At 43.2% G+C, this 15,918-nt stretch overlaps 2 protein-coding genes across 4 annotated transcripts; both read right to left on the bottom strand.

Annotated features, from left to right (window-relative positions):
- Positions 1 to 481: 481 nt before the first annotated feature.
- On the bottom strand, positions 482 to 13,446 carry ndc1 (NDC1 transmembrane nucleoporin). 3 transcript variants are annotated; one of them, XM_076976527.1, is made up of 18 exons: positions 13,142 to 13,446; positions 11,143 to 11,263; positions 10,737 to 10,838; positions 10,456 to 10,630; positions 9,920 to 10,052; positions 9,644 to 9,752; positions 9,515 to 9,566; positions 9,277 to 9,409; positions 9,056 to 9,148; positions 8,345 to 8,426; positions 7,896 to 8,060; positions 7,352 to 7,558; positions 6,865 to 6,983; positions 2,763 to 2,813; positions 2,017 to 2,080; positions 1,746 to 1,846; positions 1,507 to 1,667; positions 482 to 1,230 (listed from the first exon to the last, which is right to left on the bottom strand). In XM_076976527.1, exons 1-18 carry the CDS (start codon positions 13,178 to 13,180, stop codon positions 1,167 to 1,169), a joined length of 1,971 nt encoding a protein of 656 aa, XP_076832642.1. In that variant the 5' UTR covers positions 13,181 to 13,446; the 3' UTR covers positions 482 to 1,166. The 3 variants fall into 3 exon arrangements, with proteins under 3 accessions (XP_076832642.1, XP_076832641.1, XP_076832643.1); XM_076976526.1 differs by having other exon boundaries at positions 7,352 to 7,561; XM_076976528.1 differs by lacking the exon at positions 2,763 to 2,813 and having other exon boundaries at positions 7,352 to 7,561.
- A 1,276-nt stretch (positions 13,447 to 14,722) lies between these two features.
- LOC143477196 (uncharacterized) lies at positions 14,723 to 15,797 on the bottom strand. The gene has a single exon (XM_076975719.1). It carries the CDS (start codon positions 15,505 to 15,507, stop codon positions 14,767 to 14,769), a length of 741 nt encoding a protein of 246 aa, XP_076831834.1. The 5' UTR covers positions 15,508 to 15,797; the 3' UTR covers positions 14,723 to 14,766.
- Positions 15,798 to 15,918: the final 121 nt, after the last annotated feature.

The raw sequence follows: 15,918 nt of genomic DNA on the forward strand, positions 1-15,918 counted from the left end.
ATGACGGAATTCATCTGAATTTATTCCTTCTTTAAAGGGTGAAGGTCACGGACGTAATTGGGGGGGGGGGGGGGGGGGGGTGACATGTCCCCCCAGTTTTTACGGTTAAAACCAAATATTTAAATAGCGACGATCCATGTCCCCCCCACCTTTTATTACAAAATTACGTCCATGGTGAAGATAAAGAAAATGCGTCAGTTGGTTGTATAGTATAGTATAGTATTTATGATACAAATTTTTGTAAATAGTACAACTTTCACTTTTCCGCAACTAAAGTAGGCTTGACTCGTTTAGATGATATTCTCAATAAGATAAATTGAATTGCTTAAGTTTTTAATTGAAATTGCATATTCTTTCGGCGCATACTACACCAATATATTAAACATCAGGAGACAAGCAACTAAATGAAACAGCGACACCTGCAGCTCTAAAATGAAACTACTGCGCCTGTAATTGCCAAGCAAATAAGACGAGGGAAACATACAGTAGACACATAGAAAAATTTATTAACTTCCAATAATGACAGAATACCAAAGCATTTTAAATGTGAAAAACCCATTGCCATCAGATTTCTTTAGAAGGGAATGAAAGTACTCGTACTTTAATACTCGTAGTCAGGCCCGTCATAACTACAACAGTAAGAACTAAGAACATCAAGAAGTAAGAACTCTAATCTGCAGTTGAATAGCCAAAAACTCGCCAACCTCAGAGGTTTGTGGACAGCGTGTTTCCGAGATGTGTCTGGAAAAGTGGGGTAGCACATTCCTACGCACTACATACAAACCTCATCATGGTTTCATAAACTTCCTGAAAGTCTGCTAAATATGTTTTAGGGGTTTTCCCCCCATTTGGAGCATATTTTCATATCAGATGCTACTGAGCATTCATTTGCATACCACAAGATAAAGAAAGGTGGGTAAATGTACTCTCTGAGATAAATGAACCTGACGGGGCACAACATGAATGATATATTCAGGTCCACTCAAGCGCAGTGCATCAGGTACAACGGGCTTGACGTGATCCAGGAGCACGCGCAGCAGAACCAGCGAGCTGGCAGGCCCGTTTCTCTGGAGATCCCATCATCTCTGCAGTTCACACACACGCACCCAGTTCAAAGACATCCAAGGTGAATCTGTATAGTTCATGAGGCAGAAGACTGTGGGGGTCTACTCTCGGTACTCCAGAAACTGCTGAAGTCTTTTCTGATGCTCCGCTGATACACAGACAGCACTGAAACCAGAACATTTCTGAGGTTATGTGGGCAAATTAATTGTTCCAGTGGCAAAGTTGCTCCGTGTCATATACAAAGGCAATGCAAGTAATGGAAATATTACAATTTAGTAAAATTGTTGCACAGTCACAAAAATACTGACTTACAAAAATTGTGTGTTTTTCTTTTTTAACTTTTCCCTCTCCATTGTTGGCTAGAACACAACTGGTCCCTGAGGGAACCTGGATGCTATAGACTTCAGCAGTGTTAACGCCATTGTGGGCAACAGAACTTACTTCAAGTGCTCTCCAAACGTGGTGGTTATCCTGTAGATGGCCGTCTTCATGGCTGCCCTCACAGAAAACCGCAGGGTTTTGTACGTGGAGTCTCCCATACTGCAGATCGCCTTCACTGGCTTGCTAGATGCATGAGGCAGCTTGAAGTGCCTGTCCACCGCCTTCAGACACAATGACATGGTATAAGGGGGAGGGGGGAGTGAGGGGGTGATGTACCGTTACCATAATGCTGACTTTACCTCTTGCAAGGTCAGCATGCAGCTGAGAATGCTGGGTAATGTAGTCTGCACTACTCCATACTTATCCTCAGAGAAAGAAGCAGCCACCAGATGAGACAAACCTTGCAGAAAAACATTTAAATAAAGTTCAGTATTTGGAGGCAGAGATCGAACTGAACAAGAGAAATGTTTCTAAAGCCATTCAAAGATCATTTATGGGTCACCAAGCTGTATACAGCTGTATTTTGTTCCATTCACAGAAAAAGTACAAGAATATTTCAGGTTTTCAGACCTTCTAGGGCCCAAATGTGAGCTTGGCTGTCAGCAAACAGAGCTTGGCTTGAAGCCTCTGGGAGCTGTTAAGAGGAAGAAATGTAATTTCACATATAGCACATTTTATACATATATAATACAGAAACATTTTACAGATATCATAGCATATTTTATACAGATATACAGCAATAATCAACTGCAAATTAGCTTTAAGAAACATGGATTCATAAGACATGGGGATGGGTAGATCGCCATCTGCAAATTATATTCATACATCTTAATGAGGCCTCAGTGAGGTGAGCATAACAAATCGGGTTTCACTTGAATCCATGTTTTTTAGCCTTTGAGATGAAATGTCTGGATTGTAGTAGCTAAGCTAAAGTCCCACACATCCACCATCCTACAATTCTCCCTCGAACAAGGAAGTGCTTTGCTACATGAAAAAGATGACTGTGAAACTTTAGAACAAGTGTTTCAAATGAACATGTAGAATACACTAACAGGCTTTAGAAATTTGAACCTGCACCTTTAGTCACATAGTTTAACACTCCAAATGTCCCTGAAATTAACAAAAACAAGATAATTATAAATATTTAAAAATTTGCTTAAGAAGTCATTTGAAACATGTAGTAAAGCTGTGAAACATTCTCTACTGCTACAGATAGATGAGCTGGGGGAGAGTCCATCAGCTGTACACACATGCAACATGCACCTCCCACCCCATCATTCCTGCATGCCACACACGCACAGGTCTTACCCCCTTACCTTATTACATAAATAGGCTATCAGCACCCGCCTCGCCAAGAACCCTTTAACCTGAGTACAATTTAGAGCAAGACAACAAGACAGAACAGTTTTCATGATGTGGATGAACCACACAAGTGACTGGTCATCTCAGTGGTGTGGACCACACAAGTGACGGGTCATCTCAGTGGTGTGGACCACACAAGTGACGGGTCATCTCAGTGGTGTGGACCACACAAGTCATCTCAGTGGTGTGTCTTCTGGACCTTTCAGTGCAAACTGAAATGAGTCTGATCATTTGATTTTAGCCCTGTGTGTTTTTACGGCTGCTTTATTTTTTACATGAATTTGCATCTTAGCATCTTCACATCTCCACCCAGTACCGAATGTATAAAGAGCAAAAGTCCATGTCTGACTCAAGCCTGGTTTATACTTTCGCGAGTGACCGTAGCGCGTGACTCCGCCCACCTCGCGCGACCCTGTGTTTCAGGTTTGAAAAGTGCTGGGCTAAAGTACTTGAAAATACTTGAAATTGTAACTACCTCGCTTCACAACAAATATCTGTCTGACTGAACAGTTCTCTTGTATTACGTTAAGAAACATGAGAGAACGTGAAGATGTTAAGATTGGGTGTTTTGAAAATAAACAACCATTAAATAATGTGAATAAAAACAAATTATTTCGAATCATTTAGTGTATATGTATAAATATTTAACTTAAACTTAATTAACGTGCTGGGAATGATTGAAATGGACCTTGAAAGTGACGTACAAGTGCTTTAATTCCATCTTATAAAGGTGTATGAACCCTGCAAACATGACTTTGTTCATTGCGCTGAGGCGGCGCGCGCGAAGTTACAAAATTCGAGAGGTGCACGACCTCCTGAATCGACAGCGCGCGAGGCCCTCGCACACGGGCGGCGCCACAGCGATGACGCCATTTTCGCCGCACGGACCCTCGCGCCACTCGCGACCAGTGGACTGGACGACACGAGTGAAAAGTGAAGCCTCCGTGTGTCAGCGGCCCTCTAGTGGCTGGCTGCAGTACAACTTTTAACCCCGCCCATTCCCATGTAAGTGAACGGGCCGGACGAGAAACTTTGAATTTTTATTACACGTAAAATATGTTTTTTGAGCAATTATATTTTGTCAATTCTATAAGACCCCATTGCGTTAGTATCTCTCCCAGTGTTTTTCTCTACGATAAACAGATTTTATAGAAGTTATTAAGTGTTATTTAAAGGGGTGTGGTGATAAGGTGATTGACAGTTAATAGCTGCGTTGTTTGACATCTAATACCAGACGCTCAAACGTGAACGCGCTCAACATCAAAACTCTCGACAGCAAAACTCTCGACAGCAGTATTAAAACCTTTTACCTTTGTTTATTTTGTAAAACGTCAAAAGTGTCTATACTGGTGGGCGTATCCTAACGAATGTCGGGGCGGAGATACGGTCTCTGGCGGAGATATTGGCTGTGTTCGAAATAGTCTACTACATACTACTGGCGTACTGATCGAGCCCCAAATCAGTATGTCGTATGCAGTATGTGACCAAAATGAAAATTTCCAGTACGCGAAACATACCCGGATGACCTACTACTTCCGCAAAATATTCCAGTACACGAACAGAGCTATCTTCGTGGTGTACTGCATCCCATCATGCAACGCTACGATCACGTGACCCCGTAGTGTGCTTTGCTTTTGACACATACTGGAAACTGTACTGCATACTACTACGAACCAGACTTAACTGGGTCACTATACATGTCATATTTACGCAACATGCTACTGGCCCAAACGTCATTTTTACACAACATGAATATTTTGATAAAATACATATTTTGATTTTTTTTATAGAATTACTTTTAAAGTTAAAGATTAAAGTAATAAATAATGAACATGTTTGAAAGCTCCCTTTAGGAACCATTTGTCTACCATAGAAAAAACATTAAAGACACAGGTTGTGTGAATCAGCGTGTGTGTATGCCGGCTACTAAAGGATAATGTTAAAGGAATTATAGATGCGTAGACTAAAGCACTACACACAGGGCCCACCGCCTGCACCGAGGGGACTGAGGCTGCTTGGCCGGGAAACAGGAGCCTGGACTGTTGCTGTAGAACTTTGGAACCACCCTGTGACCACGGACTTGTGTTAACGGGCCGCCCAATGGAGGATGGGTTCCCTTTTGAATCTTGGTCCTCCCGAGGTTTCTTCCTAATCCCCACCATCATAGGGAGTTTTTCCTCGCCACTGTTGCCTTTGGCTTGTTCATTAGGGATCTGGACCCATACAATTGTAAAGCTGCTTTGTGACAACGTGTGTTGTGAAAAGCGCTATATACAGACCCTCCAGAAAGTTGCGATGTTGCGATTTGCAACTTCAACGCAACTTCAAGCAAACCCCGCGAATTCAGGGCGGTGTTGCAACTTCAGCCAATCACCGCAACTTTCCCACAAATTTGACCAATCACTGATGTCGTATTGATGTGATGTTGACAAACTCCCGCCTTACTTCCGTATATACGTTCAAGAGGAGCAGACTGAAAGCAGCATGAGCGATGAAAATAACGGCAAAAAGATCGGGAAAAGCAGTATCCCAGTACACTACATGAAAGCGGGGATAAACTGTCCAGATCCGACCCGCGAATTGATTATCTATGGCCCCCTGGATGATATTTAATTACTATTAGAACCGGCCCGCAGGCCACAGCCGCCCGATGGTGTTTTGCACGCACAAACACTACATTCCCCACAATGCAACGGTAGCCCGCGAAGTCACTGCAGCGCACGCAAGTGGCGAGGGTCTGAGATAAAGTTTATAAGTTTAAACTTTAAACTGAGATAAAGTTTATTTATCTCTGATCCATATCTATGAGTTACTAGTTCGCTCTGGCGCCAACCACTGGCGATCGATCTCGATATAATACTTAATTTGTGTCCATTTTACAGGCCGCCTGGTAACAACTTACGTTCACTAACCCCGCCACCCCCTCCAGGTTCAAATCTCACTTCAAGCGATCTTGAAAAGTTGCCAACCCTGAATAAATAGGTAAATAGATCATTAAAATGGACTACTAAATAGAGGAAACCATACAACATTTACTCCCTATTGTAATGTACTCACAAAAAAGCAAAAACACACCTCAACTTCCATCGCAATTTTTTTGAAAAACACCCGCAACATCAAACATTTTAGCCCGCAACAATCACAAAAAAGGCCCGCGAAATCCTGGTGGGACTGTATATAAATAAATTTGACTTTGACTACGCCCCAGGGCCCCAACACGCCACAGGACCCCACCACGCCACAGGGCCACACCACGCCACAGGGCCACACCACGCCACAGGGCCACACCACGCCACAGGGCCACACCACGCCACAGGGCCCCACCCCACGGCTATACTCCACTGTCTCAAAGGAAGACCACTTCAATAATCACTGTTCATCAAATCAAATCAAAGTCAAATATATTTGTATAGCGCTTTTACAACATATGTTGTCACAAAGCGCTTTACAGGATTTACAAGGTTAACAATACTATTCTGTTCATGAGTCTAACAAATCAAGGCTGAATAGTGTAATGGCGCATTTCCACACGGGCCTGCTTGGCGCGGTACGGTTCGATACGGATCGATTCGCAACGGAGCGGTACGGTCGCGTTGTGTTTCCATTACAATGGTGGACCACCACAATGTGGGTGGAGTCGCTGTTGGCGCGCGGGTTGTCATGCATGACACTCCCTGGCCAATCAGTGTCATGCTGTTCCTCCACGTCACAGAAGTTTTCCGCTTTGGAACGGTTAGAACCTTGAGCGAGTCGGTACAAAAAAAGTACCTGAAGGTATCGGCAAACTTGTACCTGGTACTAATGGAAACACTCACAAACCGTCGCGAATCGAACCGTACCGCGCCAAGCAGGCCCGTGTGGAAATGCGCCATAAGTGTCAGGTTAGAGTGTCACACTATTTTTTACACTTTCCAAGTGCTGGTTAATGTAAATTAGGTCATGAAAGACAACAAACTGATTCCAGATCAGCACTCGAATGCAGAGTGAATAATGAATCGTTTAATTTGCCATGCAGTCATGAGGACAGGTATCTATGTGTTACTATGGTGACAGTACCTGTTCCTTCCGGTTCTGGAGCCACTGGCTAAGGAGACTGGACTTGTGCTCCGGGTGCAGAGCAGAGGGAGACGGAGACGGAGACGGAGATGGAGGGAGACTGCCGTTGGCCTGAGAGTCTGACCAGACACACAGACACACACAGCATGAGGACCACAACTTTGACCGTTTCTGGTAACTTCATGTTACCAGAACTGTGGAGTGTCATGATAGATTCATGAGATTACATGGCATAGACCACATGGTATATCAGTGACCAACACGAACACAGGTTACTAATTACTGGCATCAAGAAGGTGAGATACGATTGGCTCAATTTGAAATAATGCAAAGCAACAGGCACTGACATGCAATAAGCACTGACTGACTGCATCATCTACTACAGAACCCAGTGTGGATCATCATCATCATCATCAACCAGACACTGTGTTACACCTGGCTTGGTGTTCTTCTGTCCAGGCTAAAAGGTAGGTGGCACAACGCTGACCTGTGGAGGTGCTCCACAGTTTGGGGCCTCTCCTCGTGAGGTGGGGGCTCTGGGCGGAGGCGTAGCAGGGCGAGAGCAGCCCCGGCGTGAAGGGGGCCGTCAGCGGGCTGCTCACACCCACCGCAGACGATTTGAGGAAGACGGAGCCCGGGGTCTTGAGCACGGCACTGGGACGTGGAGTCTGCAGCAGGGCCTCTGGCTCAGACGCTGCTGAAAAGAGTGGAGCACAAACCCTCAAAACTAAATATCGTTAAACATAATATAAATGAGGACTAATGTTCATTAAAAAGTGTAAGATGATGCGTTTCGTTTTTCCAAGTATAGCCCTTCTGTGGCAACTTGTGGCGAAAGTAGCATCGGTGTCATGACAGCTTACAACAATTAACCTTACAAATGTAGTTTATTACGCAAAGCCCTTTGGCTCTGGACACATCTGTCAAAATGATGCCAAAAATCCTCTTTTTAAACTTTAATGTTGTGCTATGTTGTACGTAGTTCGAGCTGGCGTCCAGGATTAGGTTCGCTATGGCTGGGATTAGATTACCGGAGCTCCCCGAGGAGACAGATCTGGCGTCGCTGCCGACAGACGGAGGCTTTGCTCGTCCGTTAGACGCCACAGCATCATGGTGAGCAACCAGGCGTTGAGTTAACTCGCCCAGGAGCGTCAGGCACTCCTTACTGATGGCGTTCCAGTTATGAGGGTGACCACCTACAACAGCAGCACAGACAACATAAACAGTAGAATTCATTCAACTTTCCCAGTCTTTCGTATATATAAAGCTTTATGGTTTTATTGTAAAAATGTTCTCTGCTTGTGATTGCCATGACTAGAGTTAGTACTTCATGTAACAGCAATACTGGGGACCTTTCTGTGCATGTCAAGCAAACTGGTCAGAAGTGTTAAGATTATATGTGGTTAATATCTAAATTACAGAATATAAAATAACTAAAATGGTATGTGTAAAGTGGGAGAAGGAGGAAGACTGATGGTACCTGGCTGACTCAGACTGAAGACTTCTCGTCTGCGTGAAGGGCAATACTGAGCCAGCAAAGCAAGATCCTGCAGGGCCAGGAACTGACAACATGGACACAACCAGTCACAACATGGACACAACCAGTCACAACATGGACACAACCAGTCACAACATGGACACAACCAGTCACAACATGGACACAACCAATCACAACCAGTCACAACATGGGCACAACCAGTCACAACATGGACACAACCAGTCACAACATGGGCACAACCAGTCACAACCAATCACAACATGGGCACAACCAATCACAACATGAGCACAACCAGTCACAACATGGGCACAACCAGTCACAACATGGGCACAACCAGTCACAACATGGGCACAACCAGTCACAACATGGGCACAACCAGTCACAACATGGACACAACCAGTCACAACATGGACACAACCAGTCACAACATGGGCACAACCAGTCACAACATGGGCACAACCAGTCACAACATGGACACAACCAATCACAACCAGTCACAACATGGACACAACCAGTCACAACATGGACACAACCAGTCACAACATGGACACAACCAGTCACAACATGGACACAACCAATCACAGCATGGACACAACCAATCACAACATGGACACAACCAGTCACAGGGAGCACGCCCATGATCTGCTACACTAATCATGGTAAAATCACACACACTTTAATAATGGTGGCTACCTTCATAATCAAGGCATCCTTTTCAGTCAGGACTTTGGGGAGACACTGGTCTGCGTCCTCAGCAAACGTGGACTGTACTGGAAATCTGTAAGGCTGAAAAGATCATCCGTGGCTCATTAATCCAGAGCAGCAGGACAGATGCCCCCAGCACTCAGCACGAGGGACTCGGGTCAGGAGTCCATACAGGCTTCACTAGGAACCAGCACCATGAGGCTCAATACCTCAGTGACGTAGACCCTGAAGAGCAGCACCGTGATGTTCCAGGTGAGCAGCAGAAAGGTGCCACTCATCCACAGGTGGTAGAGTAGTGACAGATCCAGCAGCCCACCCAGGGAGTCCAGGGAACACAGAGCACTAAAATCAAATTGAACCATGGACACATCAAGCAGTCTTCCATTACATACACGTCTACTTTCACACATTTGTGCAAACAAACAAATAAGACTTTCAAATATCGACCTGTCCATCTGAAGATTTAGTGTCTGCGAGATCCACGCCCTGGGAATATGTCCTAGAAAAGAGGACAATATCATTTAACTCTGTTCATGTCCGATTTTTTTTTAAAGCAGTTTGATGACTGGAACTTACCAAAAAAGAAATACAGGACAACATAATTCCTCACTGAATATAAAGACTGAAGGGCACTGCACTTTACCACAGACGCCAGAGATCCCTTAAAGCGCATGTACTTGTATTGCTATGGGAGGGAGAGACAGACAGACAACACACACAGCCGTGTGACGTTAAGGACCACTCCTGAACGCACGTTTTCAGTCTCAGCGTTTCTGTACTATCTGGCTAACATGCCATCTTTTTCATATTTCATATTTCATTAAGTATATGGCAGATCAAAGTCCAGTATACCTGTATGATGGGAAAGCCCACGTAGTTCATGTTCTGGACCACTCCAAGGAAACTGTGACTGTATCCCATGAAAGCTCCAGCCAGGAGGAAGAACAGGTGATACTCGTTTAGACACGCCTCAGGAACACCGCCACTTTAGCAAAGACCAAATTAAATGATCAGTAACACATCTTCCCCAACACAGAATAAAAACCATTCATTATTCAGATGGATTTGGATCAATATTTGAATGCAATAACGTTTTCATTAGGTCTGGTAGGTTCACTTGACCTGAAACGGGGTCAGTGTGCTATAAAATCACATGACTTAAGAGAGCATCTCCTCTTTCAAACAGGAACCTGCACCTATTTAGTCCCTTACGGATAAGATGGCCTTCACTGAGCAACATATCAGGACACGCGCCTTAAGCCCCACTGACTCGTGTGTTATCCATAATTAAGATACAATCAATGCAACCTGAGCCCCTGTTGTTGAAGTTTTACTGCAGACAAGACAAACAGAAGCAGGTGAGGCCAGAGAGCAGAGGAGATGCTGACCTCTCGCGTCCTGTGCAAGGGGAGGCCAGCATGTGATAGGGGGCCCCAGCGATGACGGAGGAGCACCACATCACCACCATGCCGACGGTGCAGTGCACCAGCGAGTGGACACACTGCCGTGGGTGGAGCACTTTAGCCAGGAGAGCCACCCGGGAGCATGGGACGGAGGGGACCACTGGAAGACACCCACACTACATGCTGTCAACACTCACACTTCACATACTCACCCAGTAACCCTGTGAGACTGTAATACCCACTTTTGACTGAAAATCATTCCATACCTGTGTAATACTTCAAGTTGAAAAAGCCAATCACAAGCACCACTCCACAAAGCAGGAACAGGGAAAAGATGGTGCTTGGAGCAGTCAAAAGAGCCAAGCATTCTGTGAGCACACATAAATGTGACATAAAACCACTCTTGGTTCATATTGGAGAGAAAAGGATAAGGGGGCCATACATTTTGTTCATATTTATAAACAAGTATTTCCCTTCTATACTAAAACTCATTTGGTTTCATGCACGAGTTTTATTATATTTAAATTTCTTGTTTGGTTGTATTCAGGTCGTAAATTGTATATACAAGATGCGCAAGAATGGCAAAGGCCAAGATGAGAACTATAAATTAACATTTGACCATCAAAATGTCCTTATAAGGATAAAGTCCTGCTTGGAACGGAGAGTGCGTACCTGAAATCCATTGGATGGGATGAAACAAACTAAATCTAACGAGGAACACAAAAAGTGTTGTTGTGGCAGGCAGGAGCAGCACCGCCCACACCACACTAGCTACAGCTCTCCAGAGAACAACCTTCAAGAGAAGAAAGCAACATCCGTTTAGGTGTGGTGTCTGTAGATCAGCATAAACGCAGTTACATAAGAACAGGAGCCAGATATTAGACTACTGTAGCTAGCTCGGCTAATGTTAGCTCACTACCTCACACAGATCTTCCATCTCGGTTCCAAAGTGTGCAAAATTTTAATCAAAAACAAAAAGCTTTGATAACTGGCCCAGCAGATCTCAATCACAAACAGGGATAGTGGTCGAATTAAACATTTACTCCAATGTAGTTAGTGTCTTAGTCTCATAGAGCGAGTAAACTAGTGTGGCCTGCAGGTAATACAACCAGACATGTTACCTACATAATCAGACGCGTTTACATAATCAGACGTGTTTATGTTTATGTTTCCAGACGGTTTACACGCAGTTTGTAAATATAACTAGATGTGCATTTCCTGAAGGAAATACATAGTGCTTGAAAAGAGATGCAAGTCTCTGTATGTATGTGTGTGTGTGTGAGAGAGATGTATGTATGTATGTATGTATGTGTGTGTGTGTGTGTGTGTGTGTGGAGTGAGTATGGGAGAGAGATGTATGTGTGTGTCTGTGTGGTGTATATGTGTGTATGTGGAGTGGGTGTGAGAGAGGGGTGTGTATCTGTGTGGTGTTTGTGGAGTGGGTATGAGAGAGATGTATGTGTATGTCTGTGTGGTGTATGCGTGTGTTTGTGGAGTGGGTATGAGAGAGGTTTATGTATGTGTGTATCTGTGTGGTGTGTGTGTGTTTGTGTAGTGGGTATGAGAGACATGTATGTGTGTGTCTGTGTGGTGTATATGTGTGTTTGTGGAGTGGGTATGAGAGAGGTTTATGTATGTGTGTATCTGTGTGGTGTGTGTGTGTTTGTGTAGTGGGTATGAGAGACATGTATGTGTGTGTCTGTGTGGTGTATATGTGTGTTTGTGGAGTGGGTATGAGAGAGGTGTATGTATGTGTGTATCTGTGTGGTGTGTGTGTGTTTGTGGAGTGGGTATGAGAGAGGTGTATGTATGTGTGTATCTGTGTGGTGTGTGTGTTTGTGGAGTGGGTATGAGAGAGGTGTATGTATGTGTGTATCTGTGTGGTGTGTGTGTTTGTGGAGTGGGTATGAGAGAGGTGTATGTATGTGTGTATCTGTGTGGTGTGTGTGTTTGTGGAGTGGGTATGAGAGAGGTGTATGTATGTGTGTATCTGTGTGGTGTGTGTGTTTGTGGAGTGGGTATGAGAGAGGTGTGTGTATGTGTGTATCTGTGTGGTGTGTGTGTTTGTGGAGTGGGTATGAGAGAGGTGTGTGTATGTGTGTATCTGTGTGGTGTGTGTGTGTATGTGTGTTTGTGGAGTGGGTATGAGAGACCGTCTCTGGTGTGTGCGCGTGCGTGTGTGGGGGAGGGAGGGGGGAGAGACATTCAAAAATATCACTATCTCTGTTTCTCCGAGTGGAGAAGCCTTGTTTTAGTGTGGCACCATCCGAACAAACGGTCGTAGTTCAGGACCCATTTAACCTATTGCTTAACCAAAGAGATTGTATGAGGGAGGACCCCTTGATGATGATCTTGATTTAATTGTGTGGTTTGACCCCAAAATGACGAGTAAAACACAGAGGAAAATTGTGAAAAAACCTATTCTGATTTTGAGAAATTTACATGGGAGCTAATGGGGCAGTTTTCTGTGCCTAAGGACAAACATATGCTCATAACATTTGGAGAATAATAATAATAATAATAAGTATGAGGAATAATAATATAGTACTTTTCCAGCACTATAATGAAGCACCTCCGCCAGTTCAAGCCTCACAAGTCTAGACACACCGGCTCACTTAACCCAACAGAATCCTTTATACTTGTCTCAAATATCTTATGAGGCAGGCCTTACCTTTCGTATGAACCAGCAGTTGTGATGAACAGAAAACATTTTATCATAATGACAGCAGGTGAACTCGAGCTGTAAAAACCATCAGCGTGTGATCAAACCTGAACACCATCCCGCGCCACACACTCGAAGGACCTCGCGAGGACCTGTGAGGTGTTTAAAACAGTGCCTGAGTGAAAAACAAGGCCGCCGTCTTCAAACTGAGGTGTTTCTCAGCATTGATGATATTTTATATTGATTCTAAGACGACGCTGAAGTTGGTTACTTATTCGCAGTTTGAGATTCGTTTGGTTACTTATTCGCAGCTCCTTATTCGGCGGCTGAAGTTGGTTCCTTATTCAAAAAGGGTGTGTTCACGATGAGTGTTTGCTGCGCACATTGTTTAAAAGAGATAGATTAAACAAACGAGCATAGGAGCATACATTAAGAGGTCATTGTTTCCCATACTGATTTTGTGAATGTAGACTAAACTAAAAACACAGAAATGCTGTTCTAAAACACAAATGAATCGGAAGAAGAAATACCAGCACACAACATGGTATATCGAGCAGTGGGCAGATAGGTGAATGGATTTAAAGGGGCAGTTTCAGAGGATTATTGAAGGCCTTATTGATGGTGGGCCAGAGAAATAACAAATGCATCATGAAGAACAGGTCACTCCCTAACCTGGAACCTGATTTTAGCCTGATCCAACATAATTTAATACCTCAAATCTATCTGGAAACACAGCATATTGAGTAGATAAGCGCACAGAAAGCGTGCTGAAATGATTCAGAGGGGCAAGTTCAGATACATACAATTACATTATAAGCAATTATATTATTAATTATATTATATTATATATTATATTATATTAATATTATATTAAATTATATAAAACTAAATCATAAAATTATACTAATATGATAAAATATTAAATTATATTAATATTACATTAAATTATATTATAGTTATATTATTACAATTATATTATTAATATTATACAATTATAAGCATACAATTATGCTAAGCCAGGCCAAAATGAGGTTTCTCTTACAGATAGTTACCGTTTACATATGATGCATGTGTTGCTTGTCTGGCCCAACGCATTATAGGCATACAGCAGGCCTCTGAACTTGACCTTCTACATTCACAAAATCAGTATTGGAAACAATAACCTCTTAATGTATGCTCCTATGCTCGTTTGTTAATCTATCTCTTTTAAACAAAGTGCGCAGCAAACACGCATCGTGAACACACCCTTTTTGAATAAGGAACCAACTTCAGCCGCCGAATAAGGAGCTGCGAATAAGTAACCAAACGAATCTGAAACTGCGAATAATTAACCAACTTCAGCGTCGTGATTCAAAGAAACAGCGAAGCTTGGATTAAGTTATATACATCAGCCTTTATTGACTTTTTGTAAGCTCTAATAAAATAAACAAATTAATTCTGACAAATAAATAGGATAGAATATAGATATATCGTGTGTAAAAATAAAAATACATTTCAAAGTGTTATTTGTGCATTTATAATAATTTTTAAAAAATCATTTCAAAATAGATGCAATAGCAACATTTACTGAAGGGACATATTTGAAGCAGTTGTATGTACAATCAGAGCTTGGCATATTGCCCTTAAAGTTAATGTCAATGATGTATTGGTTTTGTTTCATTTTGAATGAGACTTAAGGTTGTTTTTTCTCTATGGCTGCCGTTTGGTAGTGCGGTATTGCGTTTCTCCAGACTCCTGTTCTTCTGGGCTCCCCGTGGTGGTTTGGTCTCGGGTGATGGGAGTGTGTGTGTGGAGAACATCTCCGTTTGGACCCCCTGGTGAACCACCGCTCTCGCTCCTGCTCTCTGCGGAATTGCCGGGAACGTCAAAGGTTCACGATGAGACTTTTTATCTTCCCATAGTTTTAGAAGGCGTCGCTGGTTGTTGGTCATGTCTTTCAGGTTGTGTTGTAGTGAGTGGACCTGCTCCTCCAGGAGTGTTTTTGAGGTGATGGTGTTGGCCAGCTCAGATGTAAGTTCATCAATCCTCAAACTCAACCTGCCCGTTTTCTCGACCAGCGAGCTGCACTGTCGCTCCTTCTCCTGCAGCTCAGTCATCACGTCTTTGGTTGTTTTACCCTGAAATTTCGGATTGGACTCTAATCCGATGTCGGAGCGGAGCGTTTTCACCTGTTTTCGCAGTTCTTTATTATCTAAAGTCATCGTCTTCAGCTTGTGTCTCAGCGCTTCAGTGGACCTGGTTCTGGACTCGTACTGCCTCAGTTTCTCCCTCAGGACACTCTCTCGCTGCATGGCCTCGTCTCTTTCTCTCCGACATCTTTCCAGAAGTTTGGAAGTTTCATACTTAGATACTTTTTCGACTTTCCCATCCATCATAAAATTCCAGTGCTAAATACTAGAGGTAATTCATGGTCTTTACTAGAGGTCTTAGGTTATAGTTTCCAGAAACTTCTGTGTGTAGTTAAGCAGGAAAATGTCAGTAAAATTATATGATGCTTTCAATAATCCAGAGGAATTGAAGTTAATCCTCAGTAGACGACATAGACGTGAACCTCTGCCATTCACACAGACACTTTATAGGTTTGGAAGACTTGAGTGTAATTCTAGGCTAAGGTTAGAATGACCATTAATTAGGACACACCTCAACATGAGAGTTTCAAGTGACACTTTTTTCTGTTAATTAGGAGAGTGCACCTTTGTCATTTACATTGTCAATCTTTGAAATCAAGCAAAGATTTATTCTCTTATTTATTTATTTTAACATGAATTAATGTGACGAGTATGATG

The sequence above is a fragment of the Brachyhypopomus gauderio genome, chromosome 16 (assembly GCF_052324685.1).
Source record: "Brachyhypopomus gauderio isolate BG-103 chromosome 16, BGAUD_0.2, whole genome shotgun sequence".
Taxonomy (NCBI): Eukaryota; Metazoa; Chordata; class Actinopteri; order Gymnotiformes; family Hypopomidae; genus Brachyhypopomus; species Brachyhypopomus gauderio.